We start from the raw sequence: 14,691 nt of genomic DNA, 5'->3' as shown, positions 1-14,691 counted from the left end.
AAACACAGTAGGGTTAAACATTTGTGAAGGATCAGTCCACCGTGGGACTCCCTGGGGTTTATAGTTGAGTATATAAAGCTTTATATCTCAGCTTTATGTGGTTTTGTGGAAGGATAAGCTGACTTGAGCTCTGCCGGCCGGTGGGGATGGTGCCGCCATCTCCTCCCTCTCCCCCGCACAGATCCTGCTCTGCCCAAGGCCGCCCCGTCTCGCTGCTCCTCAACCAGGAAGGAAGCGTGTTCCTGTTAGAGATTCCCAGAGCTTTCACTATCAGCACTGCAACAATTAACACAGTGTTTAAGTCACGTTAGGTCACGTTCGTGCTTCCTGCGTGGTGTCCTGCCTCCTCAGCAGTTCATCTCATCTCCGTTGGCTGCCGCCATGGGGGCCAGGCCCTCGTCAGTCGGGGCTGCCTTGCAGGCCGGTCGGCTTCCACACAAGGTTAGTCTGCAAGGTTTTTCCTTGTAGACTAACCAAAAAATACTGATTTCCTATGGCTGTGGAGAAGGGGTCGACGAGGTAATTGCCACCCCCTGTTAATTAGCCACCCCTAGGCCTAATGAAGAGAGGAGGATCTGCCAACTTCCCGCCATGGCGTCTTTCAGTGCGTTATGGAAGTACCAGCACACTGAACAGATCATATGCACTAAAGAGGTGTTTTTCCCTGCTATATATATATTTATTTTTTTTTTAGTGGCTGCTTGTCTTAGACATTGATGTGAATTCAGGTTAAAGCGGGAATGTAATCGTCGTAACCCAGCCCTGCGTTTGGCTGCTCGATGGTGACCTTAGATCTGCACCCCCCATGCTTGTTTTCTGGGTTTTGCATAATCCACGGTCTTGCTTCCCGTGCATCGCGTACGCCTCAGAGTTGTGACTTCCTTCCCCGTGTATTTTATGTTCCTTTTAATCATCTCTCGCAAATGCCGCTGGAGAGCTGAAGGGCGGCAGGGGGTGGCAGGACATCTCCCTGTCACCTTGGCGCAGCTCCACCGGGGAGCTCAGTGTTACCACTGTAACTGCATTTAATGTATAGGTGAGGATAAAACTTTCTTTCCTCTTGGATTTTGTACATGATGCGACTCAGGTTCTTGGTCAGTGTTCGGCAGCTGAACATTCCCCGTGCAGTCGTGGGAAATAGTGCGTATCCTTTACGCTTCGTGAAAACAGCTTTATTTTTTTCTGAGCTGGCCTAAAGCTTGTTAGCTTTGATGTATCTTTCATGTAAATATAGTGCAAACTCAGGTAAATATTTTTAGAATATTTCTAGCTGCTGTAGTTTCAAGTCTTGAGAAGTTAGTGATGCTGCCTGTGTTTTTTAAACCTTTGGTTCCTCGTAGCTTTTTTTTATTTTTGTATTGAAATGAGATAGCAAAATCTAAGATCTCTTAAAACTGTAAGTGAAACATCAGAGTATATAGAGTAGTACACAAATTGCTTTCAAAATTTATTATGAATATAGGCAAACGTCGTAGGAAAAATGTCCCATGTATTTTTAGCTTCTCTAAGCAGTGCTTTGCTTATTGCCTGAGATGAAGTCTTTGCTCCTTTCCTTCTAGGACTGCCCTTTTATAGTGTGTATGACCTATGCCTTCCACACCCCCGACAAACTCTGTTTCATTCTGGACCTGATGAATGGTAAGCGAGACTCAAGCAGATGATGATAGCATTACAGAACTATTGGCAGGAGAACTTGCTGAGATCATGAGGAGAATGAGGGGGAAAATAAACCGAGGTGTGAAGCATCGGCCTGCGAGCGGGAGGGGTAAATTCATCTAAAGCAGGGAATGTACAGAACAGATGGAAAAATCCCTGATACTTTATAATGTATTTAAATAAAGATATCAAAGGGCCTATGAGGCTGGAAGCTTAAGAAAATGATGGTTGTGTGGAGAAATGTATGAGATCAGGGATGCAGCTTTCAGAATCAAAATGAAAGGGCTGCTATAAAGAGCTCTGCAAAGAAAATCCTCAAATGAAAGAAATTATACCTAGAAGCTTTTGCGTAACTCTTGTGAGAACACACAGAGAGAGTCGGTGCTGCAGTGCTCGTTTGCTGAGGATGCTCAGCACTTGTGGGATTAAGACTGACTGTGGTCCTTCAGTGAGCACCTACAGATGTTGGACACATCTGCACGTACCACGTTGTAAAGCTGGAAAGTTAATTGAGAAATAAAGCTCGTATCCTTTAAGTAATAGAGCTGAGCTTTGGTGTTTTGCGAGTGAAGATTCTCATTAAGATCTAAGCTGTAGGTCAAACTCAAGTAACTGGTTGATTATTTTAAATCTGTAGCTTGATCAGAAACAGTTTCCTAGGAATATTCGCTGTTTGATGTGTGGATTAGCTCAGGGTGACATTGTATTGTGCCTGTTCTTTGACTAGGAAAGTGTGATAACATCCCCAGCATGAATAGTTGAATGTTTTGGCCCAGGTGGCCTTTTGAGGTCCCTTCCAAACTGGGCTGTTCTATGCGCTAATTTAGTCAGTTCTCCAAAAACCTATGTATATGAAGGCATTTTACTTGCTGTGGAAATCCTTTTCCTGAAGACTCAGTTGCTGGATTAGTCACTGAATGCAAATGTGTATGAAGTAAATGTATATTTTTTTTTTTTAAATGGAGTTTCAGATTGATCAAATTTATCTATTAACATTCTCAGGTATTTTGTCACCATGTATACTTGCAGAGGGTATGTCCAGGTTCCTCTATGCTCCATAGGTTATAAGAACATAGAAATGCTGTGCTGTTCCCCCCTCCCATATCACGCTTTCTGCCTGTGAGGCAAGATTTTACTGTTCTTCTAATCGCATCTCAATTCTTCTAATTTTAGGAGGAGATTTGCACTACCACCTCTCTCAGCATGGAGTGTTTTCTGAAAAAGAAATGAGGTTTTATGCTACTGAAATCATCCTGGGTTTAGAACACATGCACAATCGCTTCGTTGTCTACAGAGACCTAAAGGTAATGATTAACGTAGTGACTGCATTCACGCCAGGGGGTTGTTAGATAGCAGCAAACAATCCAGAGATAATGATAATTTAAATGAAGTCTCTTACCTGAAACCTTTTCTTGGGAAGAATGCAGATTATTTGTTTATCTTTGGCTGAATTTTCTAATAACTCTTTGACATAGTTCTAATCTGTGTTATTATCCAGTTTAACAGGCCTGGGAGGTGCTTCCTTGGGGTGAAAATAAATCCTGTGCAGTGTTATTCCTCTCACCATCTTAATGATGCTATTAATTTAGAGAGTTACGCTATATTTCTGAGAGCTCTGAAGGAGGAGCGTGTGTGATGGGAGACTGATAGGAAGTCGGTTGTTCAGGGGTGTTTCACTGACGATAGGAACATTGAGGACTGCTCCGAGAGTGGTGTCCATGAGCCAAGTGACAATAAAAGTGAGGAAAAAAGTCTGCACGGAGAGCGCAGAGTGTAGGTTGCAAATAAAGGATGTAAGAGCCCCACACAACCCCTTCTGTGAAAGAACCAAAAGCAATGTGGACTTGAGGCCAGAACAGATTTATTCTTTCATGTATTTTCCATTTCAAACCTTGGTTGTGTTTTTTTTTCTCTTCTGTTGTTCATCAGTATTTCATAATCTCCTCTGGAATTGATGGTAGTGCTCCGTTAGAATGTACATTTTTTCTAGAAAGCGTCTGGTATATTGATGTAAGAAAAAAAAAAGGCAATTACCAATTACCAGAGAGTATTGATTTTTGAGAATGAGTTCTGCGTTCTGAGAATTTGTACTTCTGTCAACTGCAAAATACCGAGCAGTAACCTTCCTGTCTCTGCGGATTTCTAGCCTGCAAATATCTTGTTGGATGAACATGGGCACGTGAGGATATCAGACCTTGGGCTGGCTTGTGATTTTTCCAAAAAGAAGCCCCACGCTAGCGTGTGAGTATTGTTTATGGGAGCTTTGCTGCACGTACAGCTGTTGTTAAATAAATCCTTTATGCGTCTTCATAATTTATCTTTACCTAAAGGAAAAAAAAAAATACCACTTGTGTGACTTAGGCTTGCTTTATAACTCAGCAAAGCTGGATACTCTAATAAGGTTTTTTAGTCTCCTCTTTCTGTTTTTCCTGCTCAGTTGTAGCAGCTGATGTGTAGGCATGGCTGGAAGATGACACATTATTTCGAGATGATTCACTGTTCAGAGAAGATAAGAACCTGACTGAGTTAAAAGTACCAGATTGTTTTAATTATCCTAAATGGGTAATTAAATATTCTGAAACTGACTGAAAAAAGCAGGATTTATTGTGTCTTTCTCTTTCTGGATCTTTGTAGAACTGGAGGCAAATTGTGTTCCTTTCTGCCTCTTGGCATCAGGTTATAACTGGGATCTGAATTTCTTGGATTGTGCGTGGATTCCACATCTTATCTGGCACGTTTTATTCTTAGGTCCTCCTTTGCCCTGATTTAGTCTCAGAATTTATGCAAAAAGGAAAGCTTCATCCTGTTGTATCTTCAAAGATTTGCAGTTCAGTAGCTTGTTGATAAAGTTTGTAGGTTCCAATTACATCAGGGGTAAAAGCGGTCTGTGGTGACTGTTTTCTGGTGGTGACCAGCAATGGCTCCTGGAGGAGGTGTCCTGTTGTTAAAAACCCAACTCTTGGGTGTTTGTTGGGAGGAGACATATGGAAAATATAGAGAGAGCACAATCCAGCTCTGCTTGCCCTGTTTCTGGGGCTGTTTCTGTGGGTAGGGACGGGTCTCAGGGCTGGAGCTGTCTGGCCTGGAACACCAGGAGCCTCGACTGTGTCCTGATGTCTGTCTGTCCTGTAAACTGAGTGGACAGATCACACAACTTATATAATTACCAAACAAATTTGAATAATAAAAATTGCCTAACTGATACCAGTGTCCAGGGAACACTGGCCAAGCTGGTGCCCAGCTCCAAACGGTTCCCCAGTCACACTCCACTTGCAGAAGGAGTAACTGGTCCTTTGCTTCTCCTGCGCTTCAATTTAAACTCATAAAAGTCTGATTTAGGCTAGAAAATAAGACAGGGGGTAACGGTTTTAAACTGAAAGACGAGAGATTGAGATGAGATATGAGGGAGAGATTCTTCACTCTGAGGGTGGTGAGAGCCTGGCCCAGGTTGCCCAGAGAAGCTGTGGCTGCCCCATCCCTGGAGGGGTTCAAGGCCAGGTTGGAGGGGACTTTGAGCATCCTGGTGTGGTGGGAAGTGTCCCTGCCCAGGGCGGGGGGTGGCACTGTATGGTCTTTAAGGTCCCTTCCAACCCACACCATTCCATGATTCTGTGTTTAAAATTAATTCTCTTTAAATTAGGTTATCTTATTGAGGAAACACAGATTTCTTATTTATCTCTTTTTTTTGCAAGGGTAGTTTTGGTTGTAATCAAGATTTTGTCCCTTTCTGTTTTTCAGAGGTACCCATGGATACATGGCTCCGGAGGTGCTCCAGAAGGGAACGGCGTACGATAGCAGTGCGGACTGGTTCTCGTTAGGCTGCATGCTTTTCAAACTTCTGAGAGGGTGAGTGAACTTCTATGTCTTGTGTCCTTTTTTTTTCATTTATTTTTATTTAGTCCGGGCCTCATCATTGTCTGTCCCTTGAAATACTAATATGTAACGTACTATATATTATCTAAAATGATTATCTTTCTGCTATCTCTGCAACTTAGACCTTGTCTGCACGTGAGATTAAAACAGGCTTTTTTTGCTTCCAAAACAAACGAACCACAAGCCCTGCTGCTTTCAGTAGGTGCAGGTGTGGGGCAGTGGGGAAGGCAGACTCTCTGTCCGCTCTTTTGATTCTGCTGGTGGGCAATTTACTCAGCTCTTGGCAATTGTTACCATTTTAAATCATATGATGTTATTAATTCCTTAATACACTAGCAGCTCTGTTAAATTATGGTCTTAATTTTAATGCTGAAGACCTGCTGTTATAATGAAACTCTTTGCTCCACTGTTCCCATTTCACATGACGCTCACTCAGTCTTCCCTTCTGTAGCGTTACGGTAAGTTATAATGTGTGGATGCTTCCATTTGCTAAATCTGGCTGTATTGGTGTACAAAACTATATGATAATTACAGCTTTACCTTCCCAGTAAACTTACATGCCTATGTAGAATTTATTAAGGCTACAGGATTTTATCTGAACAGTCAAAAAGCACTGACTGGCAAGCGTTTGTTGAAAATAGCATCCTCAGTGTTAATGGCAAAACAGAAGAAATCTTTCAAGCTTTTCAGAGTGCTTCTCTGTAAAGATGGATCATTAATTATATCATCCTGTGTCCTCCCAAGTAATTAATTACAAGCTCTTACTTCTATCCCAGACACTGTACGAATTAAGGTGTCTTCTGAATTGAAGTATAAGCTGTATCACTTTAACATTCATTTTTCACCAAGTAGACTAAAAGTAAGCATGCAAATAAAAAGAGAAATAGTGTTTAAATTGAAAAAAAAAAAAATTCTAAGTATGGACAGCATCATGCTGTAGGTGGCAAGACACACAACAGTTTGGGTTTGTTGGGAGGAGAGAGGAGAGCGTCTTTCACACACAGGACCACTGTGGACTCCTCATCTTTCCTTTTGAACCTTTTTCCTTTTGAGTCACCTCTGCACAGAGGATTATGGCATCCAGCTGACTCTGGCATGGTTCTTCCTTCACAGGCATGGAGTTGTGGGATGAAAGATCTAGCACAAATGGGCCTATGTCCCACAGAAACTCAGATTTACAGGGCAGAGAGATCTCAGTCTTTGTGGGCTGTGATTCTTCCTGACAGAGATGAGCGGGGTGGTATCGGCGGTCGGCCAGAAGCCAAAGCATTATTCATTGTGAACTATCCTTCCTCATCTGTTCTGAAGCCAATTAAACAACTCACATCCCAAAACAAGGGTTGGGCACATGGTGCCATTTCTTGGCGTTTAGTAAATTTAGTCTGGCATGAAATCTGCCCATAAGTCTCCAGTGAATCATTTGCTCCCCTGATCTATGCAGAGCTTCATTGTCAAAGTATATCAGGCCATATGTTCACCATTTACTTTTCCCTTCTTACCTGTCATGCTTAAAAACAAAAATTAAAGTCCTGCTCTGTCCATCAGATCCATTAATCAAAAACATTTTTGAGGATAAAAGGGAAATAACTCTTGAGTAGCAGGTCCCCAGCTGAAACAAGTTAGTACAGGCTGCCATGTGGCAAGACAAAATGCTTTATAACAGCTAATTAGTGTATTGATAAGCAAGTAACATTTTAATTTTGAAAAATATCATTCCCTCAAGGTTTTGAAGAAAACTAAGAAACAGGGGACATATCTTAAATCTAATTAAAAAATCTCATATTGAAATGTTTCTGCTTTCTTTCATGTTGTTGTTTAAGTACTTCATGGTAAATCTGTAATATTCTAAGGTCTTCTATGGCTAAAAGGAAAAAATTCAAACTCAGAATAATAAAGCAGGAAAGGGATAAGGATGATAATTTACCATATATCATCAAATATCTTCCCAGTCAGTAATGTTGTGGTATCTGTGATTATCTTCTGTTTCATCTACTTACTTTAAGATCTTGCTTCATCCTTCCCTAGTAGATGAGTGGTGAGTTCTGTAGGTCGTACTCAGTTTCCGTATATAGATCGATGTTTTTAAATATCAGTGTCGTGATAGCTATTCAGGGGTTTCTTTTTGGATAAGCTGTAGTAGATAGCTAGTAGCCACAGTAGGCTACTGTGTAAAGTCTCATTTTTCATTTTAAATGCTAAATATTTTACTACTTGTTTTATTGTTTGGCAGGACAGGCTTGATGAGGTGGAATAATGGGACTAAAAGGATGTTACGCTCCTTCCTGGGGTTGCCACAGCTGAAATAACCTGATACGTTATGGCTTTACATTGATTAGTGCATTTTTTTTCTTATTTCTGCAGTCACAGTCCTTTCAGACAGCACAAAACCAAAGATAAGCATGAGATTGACCGGATGACGCTCACCGTGGTAAGAATCCTTGCAGTTACGTTCCTCTAGTTTACTAAATTCCCATTTCCTCTAAAAACTGGGACCATATCTATAGCCTGCTTTGTGAGAAAGCTGTATTTACACATGGAAGAGTTGTTTACAAACACTACCAAAGAAAAGCTACTCTCCTATGTGGGGAAAGAAGATCACACTACTTCTATAACTAAATATGTCTTCTTGTATTTCTTTTTTTCATAGAATGTGGAGCTACCAGATTCATTTTCTCCTGAACTGAAGTCCCTTTTGGAAGGGCTCCTGCAACGGGATGTTAGCAAGAGACTGGGATGCCAAGGAAGAAGGTAGGTGTTGTCTTCTCCTTGGACCGCTGCCTTTAAAAAATTCCACTTCTCGGTAAATGTCTTAATTCATTTCAAGTAAAAATCTGCTTTCTGTTGTGATGATTTTAATTTTGGAAAGAGAACATTAAAAAGTGGTGTTGCATGTTACTACGTTTCATCTTCCTATGGTTTGGACAAATTTTTGGACAATTTCTTTCATTAAGGGCTTTCTCCGTGTTCTCTGCAGTCATGCTTATATTGGATGGGGTTGATACCTCTCATCCCTGTGGTGGTGTTATGTTTTTGCCTGATCTGTTTTGGCATGAAGTCATATTACTTGATTCCCACATATTGATGGCTAAAATTTATTGCTTATATTGTAGCTGTAATGATACACACAAAAAACCCCAAACCCACCAAGCACAGAAAAACTCTCAACACTTGCTTCTTTTCGGGTTGCCTCTATTGCCAGATCTCCCTGTTTCATTTCATGATTCTAAGGAAAAGGGCATATTTTTGTTTGTTTATTGACTACAAAACAGTACATTCTTCTGCCAAGGTGACCTTACTTAGAGCCGTTACCTGAAATTGTTGGTATCACCTATTTAAAAAGCCAGTGTGTGCCTCGTGTGAGACTAGAGAGAGAAAACAGAGAGGAGTAAATAACTGTTGAGAAACCATTAACAATGTGTGGTAGCAGTTAATTGATAATCACACCTGAGACTGGCCCTAATTCCAGTGAGATACTCAGAGGGTTTTATATCGTGGAGCCTTCTATGATAATGACCTGAGATTTCAGCCTTGGGCCTATCAAGCAGTTGCTTAGTTTGCCATAAAATATATGTATAACAGAAACTGGAGCGGGATGAGCTCGTACTTAGAAGTAGCGTCTGGGATCTGACAACAGACGAGTATTTGTTGTTTGAAATGAAGGAATACTGTAGCACAACAAGAGCAGTTCCTTCCCAGACCTACAGCGCTATTTCCAGTGTTTCCACATGAAAGTCTTCTCTTTTGTTGTTTACTTAAGAAGACTGTTTCTTTTTTTTCCTTGAAAAAAAAGAGCATTTCACCGATGTTTTCAAGTGATAGAAATATGACCTTTTGAAGGCTTTCTATTTCTCAACTACATTAGAGAAGCCCCTTCATTTTGTTGACCTCAGTTACTTGGACTAGATGATCTTAAAGGTCCCTTCCAACCTAGACAATTCTATGATTCTATACTTTTATTTTGCAGTGCACAAGAAGTAAAAGAACATCCTTTCTTCAAAGGCATTGATTGGCAGCAAGTCTATTTACAAAAGGTAAAGGATGAAGATAGTAACCTTAGCTTGGTAAAGCAATAAAAAGAAAATAAGTCTAAATAGGTAATGGACAGAAAACTCCAGAGTTCCAGTCTCTGGCATATGAACTCATTTGCACGAATACGTGGAGGGTTGTTGCTGAAAACCACTATATATTCATTACTACAACTCTTTCTGATCAGTAGTACTGAATTATTATTTTTTCGGTGTCAGTTGACTTCATGGTTTCTTCTGCTTTGCTGTCTCTAAGCTGTAGGGTTTTTTCCCTGAATTTTTGGAGGACTGTGTATTAAAGAAGTGGAGAACTTTGCCCTGAAGTTTACTTTCAAGGCACATATTTTACATGGTCATGTGTAATTTGTGCAAAAAAATCAAAAGGCCCTATATATCTATGGAATGGATTTAAATAACGTCCATTATTTAATTTGTCTTTAATTAACGCTGCTTTTAATTTCTAGTACCCTCCACCATTGATTCCTCCCCGGGGAGAAGTAAATGCAGCAGATGCTTTTGATATTGGGTCGTTTGATGAAGAGGACACTAAAGGCATTAAGGTACAGAGCTTTAAATGATAGAGAACGGCGCTGTGACTGCTGTGCTTAACTTTTCCTGTGAACGTGCCATTCCTTGGCTTCAGGGGCTACTGAGTGTGCAAGGAATTGCTCTCAAGTTTGAAAACTTAATCCATGCTGAAAGAGGTGGCTTGGGCTGGGTGGCTGCTTGCCAAATCCTTATGTTTTATTTTTTAGATTGACTGAAATCTACCTTCCTATCAAAAGTTTGATAAGATAAGGCAGATATTTCAAATGGTCAGAGAACTTTTGGGAAGTCCTCAGGTTTTCAGGAACACTTAATGGTTTGTAGTTTTAAAAGTTGTGATTTGTTTCTGGTAGCTTGGATTAAATGAACTAAATCTTATTTTAATAGCGTTACCTCCTGATCAGAGAGTGCAGTGGAAAACTCTTACAAATGACAAACCTGTGCATTAATGGTAGCGACTTTATAAGTTAGAAAAGGGATAAAAGAAACTTTCAGGTTCTGATATTATCCAAAATCTAATGAAAACAACGTAAAGGAAAAAAAAGGAGAAGCTGAAGGTGCTGGCCCATTTCTGACTTGTGTGGAGGTGGTGTATCATACCCTGCGTGTTCGTCCCCTCTTCTGAAGCCTCCCTGGTCCTTTGGTTCAATGGGTGTATCAGCGCTTGGCTTGGGTCTGTCCCGTCCATTATTTTTATCATACATTTCTTCAGTAGATCAAACTTTATTCTTGTTATTACAGAAGTGAGTCAGGAGAGAAAGTAATTGCTCTAAACTTTATAAGCAAAAAAACATGTTAAGTACTCGCTGTGCCTAAAAAGGAACTTGTCTGTCAGTGTCACCTGCTGTAATTACAGAAGTTGGCACAGAAAAGATTTTACGTGTTCAAAGAGAAATGCAGAGAATCCAAGATGTTCTTTATCCCAGAATACTCCAGATCTTCAGCATCGGAGTTAGTCTGACAGGATTCCAGTTACCTGCAATTCTGGAATGCCATAACTGGGAGGAACATTTTGCAAGGAGAAACCAGGTGGTCTTTTTATTTATTGAGGGGATCAGATATTCTCAGCAAGGCCTGTAAACCCTGGAGCCAGATCACTTGCATGTAATCTTTGTTCAGGCTGCCTATAAGGTAAATTTATTCTTAGCCCTGAGTCAGTGAGGGGTATCATGTACAGCTTTGCTCTGCGCTTCCACTGGGATGTCACAGTCTTTTAGAAGGGACTGAATAATTCCTGCCTTTGAGTCAGCTGCAGCCGGAGCTTCCATTAAGGTGTCAGGAGCCGCCTCTGCCCGTGAGGATGCCAGTTTTGAGTGCCTTGCTCACCTCCCTCGCCCCTGCGGATTATATTTATACTCCAGAGTGTCCTGTGACACTGAGGAGAGCACGTGTTCCTTGAGGTTACAAACTGGAAAGCCACCAGTGGATGCCCGTGGCTTTCCCCTCTTCCTCGGATGCCATCAGGAGTCCCTGGAAGCCACTCAGCAGATTTGCGGAGAAGTCTTCTGGCTTCAGATCCAGCATGTGTTTTCCCACCGTGGTACAGCTGTGGGTCTCTGAAAAGGAGAAGACCCACTCTGGGAGCATCTGGCCTGGCTGCAGAAGGAGAATTGAGCAAGGCTTTAGGTTAATTAATTAAAACCTTTAATAATTTTATAGGGAAAACATTGATCATCTCTAATAATTTTATGAGGAAAAAACGTTGATTGCTTTTTGTGCTGCATCAAAGTGCCTTGTGGCTAAAGGCAGAATGTGGCTGTGTCCAGCAACAAACAGTCCTTCCTGAAGACCCAGTAATTTTAGTTTCCTTCAGTGCAATTCAATTCAAGCACTAAAGTTAAGGATTAGGGGAGAAAAGAATCTGTACAACAGGAAAATTGAGGTCTGCAGCATGCACTGCTGAATTTTGAAGGTTAATTATTAAGAATGGAACATTAAGCTCTGGAAATATGGAAGGCATCGTGGTGTAAAAGGTATCTTTTCATTTATTAATGGAATTTTTTGTGCTGAGAAAGTGTTTAACGCAATTAAGACATTTTGTTAACATTGATTATGCAAGAAAGTTAATACTGCTGCTTACATTTAAGCAATTATTTAAATGTAAAGTCTAGAGAACATTATGGGACAATGTTGAGTAAAGCAGGACATTATGGGACAATGTTGAGTAAAGCAGGACATTATGGGACAATGTTGAGTTTTGAGCAGGTGGCCTGTTCTCTCTATATAAATTAATATCTTTGCTTAAATTATTATCTGTGTTTTCTCTTGTTTGCACCCATTCTGGTAAGGTTAGAGTTCAATACATCTTTTAGAAGAATACTGTTCGGTGGGTAACTATTATGTATTGGGGATAAATATAGTAAAAGTTATTAAAATTTTGGGGTTTTGTGTTTTTTTTTTTTCTCTTGCAAGTTGCTTGATAGTGACCAGGAATTGTATAAGAACTTCCCGCTGGTAATATCGGAGCGTTGGCAGCAAGAAGTAGCAGAAACTGTTTATGATGCAGTAAATGCAGACACGGATAAAATTGAGGCCAGAAAAAGGGCTAAAAATAAGCAGCTTGGCCACGAGGAAGGTAATCCGTCAAATACACTTCTCTTCATCTTTTGCTGCTTGATAGTAATTCATGTGTTGGAAGTTTCACACAGCAGACTCTGATATTACTGTCATTCACCAGTAATTGTTAGAATTCATTTAGTCAGTATCACCTTTCTTAAGACATTTCTGAGTGTTTTGAAACGCTGTATGATGACATAATGTTTTGGAAAAATCTTTTGTACTCTCTTTTAAAGATTATCATGTACAGCCTTTCATCCTTTCTGTTTGTGGTGTATGCTCAGAAAAGAGAATGTGGGATTTGATTTTGTGAGAAAGAATCCAGGAAGGAAAACGGGAGGTCCTTTACAGCAAGCATCGCTTGTTTGCGCAAGGGTCATGCATCACAAACTCTGAACTTTGGATAGCCATATACAATTATTTTAATAGTTAATAAGATACTTCTTTAAGAACCAAATCCTGTTCTTGGTTAGTCCACTGCAGCCGCATCGGCTCAGGTAATTAAGGCAGAGCTGTCTCTGTGTGTGTCTGTGCCTGGTGAGGACGTACCAAGTCACGTTGTGTCCAGGACTCTCTCCTTTCTCAACGTAGCACATTTCACAGAATCACAGAACAATATGGGATTGAAAGGGACCTCTGGAGATCATGTAGTCCGACCCCCTGCCAAAGCAGGTCCACCCAGAGCAGGTTGCACAGGAACATGTCCAGGCGGGTTTTGAATGTCTCCTGAGAAGGAGACTCCACCACCTCCCTGGGCAGCCTCTTCCAGGGCTCTGCCACCCTCAAAGTGAAGAAGTTCCTCCTCATGTTTTAGGTGGAACTTCCTATGTTCCAGTTTGTGCCCGTTTCCTCTTGTCCTGTCACTGGGCACCACTGAAAAAAGGCTGGCCCCATCCTCCTGACACCCAGCCTTTTAAGTATTTATAGGTGTTGATCAGATCCCCCCTCAGTCTTCTCTTCTCCAGACTAAAAAGACCCAGGTCCCTCAGCCTTTCCTCGTAAGAGAGACGTTCTAGACCCCTAATGATCTTTGTAGCCCTTTGCTGTACCCTCTCCAGCAGTTCCCTGTCCTTCTTGAACTGGGGAGCCCAGAACTGGACACAGTGCTCCAGATGGGACCTCCCCAGGGCAGAGCAGAGGGGGAGGATGACCTCCCTCGACCTGCTGGCCACACTCTTCCTGATGCACCCCAGGATGCCATTGGCCGCCTTGGCCACCAGGGCACATTGCTGGCTCATGGGCATGCTGTTGTCCACCAGGACTCCCAGGTCTTTTTCCTCAGAGCTGCTCTCCAGCAGGTCAGCCCCAACCTGTCCTGGTGCAGGGGGTTATTCCTCCCCAGGTGCAGCACCCTACACTTGCCCTTGTTGAATTTCATCAGGTTCCTCTCTGCCCAGCTCTCCAGCCTGTCCAGATCTCGCTGTATGGTGGCACGGCCTTCCCGTGTGTCAGCCATCCCTCCCAGTTTTGTATCATCAGCAAACTTGCTGAGGGTACATTCCATCCCTTCATCCAGGCCATTGATGAATATATTGAAGAGGACTGGACCCAGTACATTTGCAGAACGCTTTGAGGCAGTACCTTGGTTTGCACAGTAACGCCTCCTCTCGTTACAGATTATGCCCTTGGGAAGGACTGCATCATGCATGGGTACATGCTGAAACTGGGGAACCCCTTCTTGACTCAGTGGCAACGGCGATACTTTTACCTCTTCCCAAACCGGCTGGAATGGCGAGGAGAAGGAGAGTCCCGGGTGAGTGAGGTTACTGGGGAGAGCAGCGGCTTCCAGGGGCGTGAAAGGCAGGATTTGGAGGGAAAAAAATCCAGGTGGATATAGAGGGAAATCAGAGAACTTGTACTCAGACAGACCTCCTGTGGAAGCAGAGTTTTGTTTGAGTAAACAACTGGTGGATTTGAGAAACTTATCTTGAGTATCGCTTTAGTTAATGGGTAGCTACACGGCACTGAGGAAACGTAAAGCTGTCTTGAGAAACCTGTTTGTTTTGTTATGTTTTTGAAAGAATTTGGTAGTTCA

General features: G+C 41.8%; 1 protein-coding gene across 1 annotated transcript in view; it reads left to right on the top strand.

Moving 5' to 3' along the window:
- The window catches only part of GRK3 (G protein-coupled receptor kinase 3), a 79,912-nt gene that overhangs the window by 56,291 nt on the left and 8,930 nt on the right, over nucleotides 1-14,691 (top strand). The window contains exons 10-19 of the mRNA XM_074159320.1: nucleotides 1,560-1,638; nucleotides 2,830-2,960; nucleotides 3,803-3,897; nucleotides 5,395-5,502; nucleotides 7,891-7,957; nucleotides 8,177-8,277; nucleotides 9,494-9,560; nucleotides 10,019-10,114; nucleotides 12,513-12,675; nucleotides 14,273-14,409. Of these exons, the coding sequence (XP_074015421.1) occupies nucleotides 1,560-1,638; nucleotides 2,830-2,960; nucleotides 3,803-3,897; nucleotides 5,395-5,502; nucleotides 7,891-7,957; nucleotides 8,177-8,277; nucleotides 9,494-9,560; nucleotides 10,019-10,114; nucleotides 12,513-12,675; nucleotides 14,273-14,409 (1,044 nt within the window). The remainder of the gene's footprint in view (nucleotides 1-1,559; nucleotides 1,639-2,829; nucleotides 2,961-3,802; nucleotides 3,898-5,394; nucleotides 5,503-7,890; nucleotides 7,958-8,176; nucleotides 8,278-9,493; nucleotides 9,561-10,018; nucleotides 10,115-12,512; nucleotides 12,676-14,272; nucleotides 14,410-14,691) is intronic.

Source organism: Numenius arquata, chromosome 16 (assembly GCF_964106895.1).
Source record: "Numenius arquata chromosome 16, bNumArq3.hap1.1, whole genome shotgun sequence".
Lineage (NCBI taxonomy): Eukaryota > Metazoa > Chordata > Aves > Charadriiformes > Scolopacidae > Numenius > Numenius arquata.
Note: the sequence above shows the minus strand (reverse complement) of the source record. Positions and strands in the feature narration are given on the sequence as shown.